The sequence below is a fragment of the Macadamia integrifolia genome, chromosome 2, assembly GCF_013358625.1.
Source record: "Macadamia integrifolia cultivar HAES 741 chromosome 2, SCU_Mint_v3, whole genome shotgun sequence".
NCBI classification, from domain to species: domain Eukaryota; kingdom Viridiplantae; phylum Streptophyta; class Magnoliopsida; order Proteales; family Proteaceae; genus Macadamia; species Macadamia integrifolia.
The window spans coordinates 4,987,998-4,991,059 of record NC_056558.1 but is presented as its reverse complement, the minus strand read 5'-3'; the positions used below and the strand labels follow the sequence as shown (position 1 = coordinate 4,991,059).

Sequence of the window (3,062 nt, the reverse complement as noted above, 5' to 3'; positions counted from 1 at the left end):
AAAAAAAAAAAAAAAAAAAAAGAACTTGGCGTCATTGATCCCTCTAGAGAACTAAGGGAAATGTTAATTCCACGTCTGTTTAGAGGGATGTACAACCATGAAAAAAATAAATCCATAAAATCCAAATTAAAGTGACATAAATGAAAACAGTACATTTGCAATCATACGGCCATCCCTTTATACCCTACTACACATCAGCATTTATTTACCAACTAATATAATGGATGCAAAAAATCACAACAATGACTTAACTTTTTCTATAAACTAATCCCCACCCCACCCCAAAATAAAAAAGATGTTCGCACCATGCACATACATAGAATTTCTAGTTTGAGTCACTGAACCAGAAAATACCTCCAGAAAATACCTTAGTAGGGCTCCCATTAAGATAAGCCAATTCAGTTTCTGACCATAGAAGAGGAGATTCTACAGCTAGCTGGCCCCTCCCTCGTTGACGGTCAAGCTCCCTAATGAATGGGTACCAGAAAGAATGCTTTCCCTGCTTCTTTTCATACATTAGATACAATGCCAAGCAGGCCAGTTCAGAGAGCTTATTTGTTGTCAATAATTCCGCTGCATAGGAAAAACCAATGAATCAATATAAGCTGGGATGTGAAACCATAATACACTGGTCAATCATGATAAAGAACACATGAGGATGTATTTTATTGAATAGAATATCCATAATTATTGATCTTAAAATTTTCTTAGATTACAATACTTGATTCAATTACATGAGTTTCATTTCAACAGTTCCCAAAGGCATGACTACGTGGAGAATGAAACAAAAGAACAATGAATTCGAAAACATTCTCAATTAAATTTTAAGTAGTCCCCAGGGCTTCGTTTGGTTGAGAGGGAAACAAAGGGAAGGGAAGTCAAATAAAATGAAAACTTCTGTAATTCTTACCTAACATAATTTTGTAATTAACTCTAAAACATTTATAATGTAGGTACTAAATTTTACTACAGTTTACAACCAAACTCCTTGGTTTTCAGCAGGAAAATAAAAATTTTGTTTGAAAAGTATGATTACTATCTTCAGTAAGAGTTTTATGGTAGTTAGGTAAACAATGTCCATTTTATTTCCAAAATTGACTTCACTTCCCTTATCTTCCCTTCCCTTGCAATCAGAACGAGCCTAAAGAAACTTGGACTGAAATTATCCCGGCGTCAGGACATGAACCATCACCCCAATTTGGAAAAGCCATTAGTGCTGTACTAAAAGTGTGTCAGGATCATTGCAGGTCACTCATTCGGCGCAAGGTCAAATACAACTATAGGGCATCAAAGTAAGGAGATTATCTATTTGCTAATCACTACAACTTACCGACTGTCTCGTTCCCAAGAACTCTATCGAGGGTTACAACCAACGAATTCGGGACGGCAAATGCAATATCTCCTGCCTGCAGTAGACTTGAAATTCTCAAACGAATTAATATAAACTTGACAACAAATCCGTGAAGGAAATTAATATTCAAACACCGCGTTGAGAATAACCAATTCTAAATGCGACCGGATACAAAGTTACCTGAAGTTCCTCACTGGCTGCAACGTAGTGTATCGCACTATGCTTCCCATCATGCGAAGGCCTTTCTTTGAGAACAACCTTGCAAGGGGGAAGCCCTTTCTCGTGCATCCAAGATTTCAGATCTTCAACTTTCTCTTCTTTCTTGCTGGCAATTCCATGAGACTTCCCGTCTTCTTTAAGCGAACCAGCAACTAAGGTATCGGCACCGCAAGCTAAGCAGTGGCTTCTGCGAGCAACTGATTGAAATGCAGATGAACGCCTTGGATTCTTGATGACTAAACTTGAAACCCTAGGAAAAAGTAAAAGAGGACGTGGTGATGAGCGAATGAGAGACGAAATGCAACAGTTCTGTTGATAAGCAACAACCATGGCTTCTTCCTTTTTACTGAAAACCCTTGGAATGTTAAGAGAAGAATCCCCACGTTAGAGGCCAATGCGTACGCAAAGAGTTGCAGAGCTCTAATGACTGGATTGCCAAACGAACGGCGAGGGCGAGAGTAGTTACTGAATTATTTTCTTGTCCTTTCTTTTCCTTCCCGTTTGTTTATTTTCTAGTTTCTCCCTTTCTTAATTATCTTCCATTGAGTGTGACAGCCTCAAGCCATAGAAAAATATCTAGAATGATATTCTCTCAGACCATAACTATTGCCAATGGTATCAAGATGGAACCGGAATCGAACGAGTCGACTTGCAATCGAACTGAACTGAACTGAAATGTAGATGATTGACTTGATTATGATTTCGTAGGTTCTCTTCTCGATTCGATTTTGATTTATATTTGGACGAAATGAGTTCGACTTTTTATATTGGCTTGTGTTCAAGTAAAGGTTGATTTTCGTCTAAACTTATTATTTATTTTTGCTCTCAAATTGGGTGTAAAATGAATCGAATTAAATGGTACAATGGTGAAATCGAATGTCAACCACCACTACAAATCGTATGTAAACCAAATATGAGCCGAAATTAAACACACTACAAATAAGAATTGCAAAACATTTTCCAAAATCAACATTATAAACCACATGTAAACCATATGTGAAATGGATAACTAAAGTTGGACATAAACCAAAAAACAAATCAAATGCAAAACAAGGGAAGTGTTTTTTGTCGAGAGGCCCCTATGCCCATGTATAGGGGCGCACGACCCTAGACATGGCCACATGTTCATTGTAGGCCCTTGTGTCTGTGGTGCAAGGGCCTATCACAGATAAAATCATCATAATTTTAGTTGATTCCTATCCTTCGCTTTGATATGTACCTTTTCAAATTTTAAATTGAATAGATTCATATCCTTTTATATATTATATTGGGCAAAAGAGCACGGTCTATTGTGCCAATGCACAAACCAATGAGTAGCTGCATAAATACATCTTCATCTAATGGGACGAGGGGATAGTGTAGTCTTTTATTGCTTGCCTATATTTATACGTAGAGAGGATAGGGTTCTTTAGATACTTCTTTTGTTTGAAGGTAGTATGTTTTGAGTTGTTCATGATATATGCATGATATGTGGCCATCATAATTGACTTCT

The 3,062-nt window shown here is 37.2% G+C and overlaps 1 protein-coding gene across 1 annotated transcript in view; it reads right to left on the bottom strand.

The window, feature by feature from the left end:
- The window catches only part of LOC122072288 (ribulose-1,5 bisphosphate carboxylase/oxygenase large subunit N-methyltransferase, chloroplastic), a 7,814-nt gene extending 5,707 nt beyond the window's left edge, over positions 1-2,107 (bottom strand). The window contains exons 1-3 of the mRNA XM_042636871.1: positions 1,532-2,107; positions 1,331-1,406; positions 368-573 (exon numbers count right to left, since the gene is read on the bottom strand). Of these exons, the coding sequence (XP_042492805.1) occupies positions 368-573; positions 1,331-1,406; positions 1,532-1,900 (651 nt within the window). The 5' untranslated portion in view covers positions 1,901-2,107. The remainder of the gene's footprint in view (positions 1-367; positions 574-1,330; positions 1,407-1,531) is intronic.
- Positions 2,108-3,062: the final 955 nt, after the last annotated feature.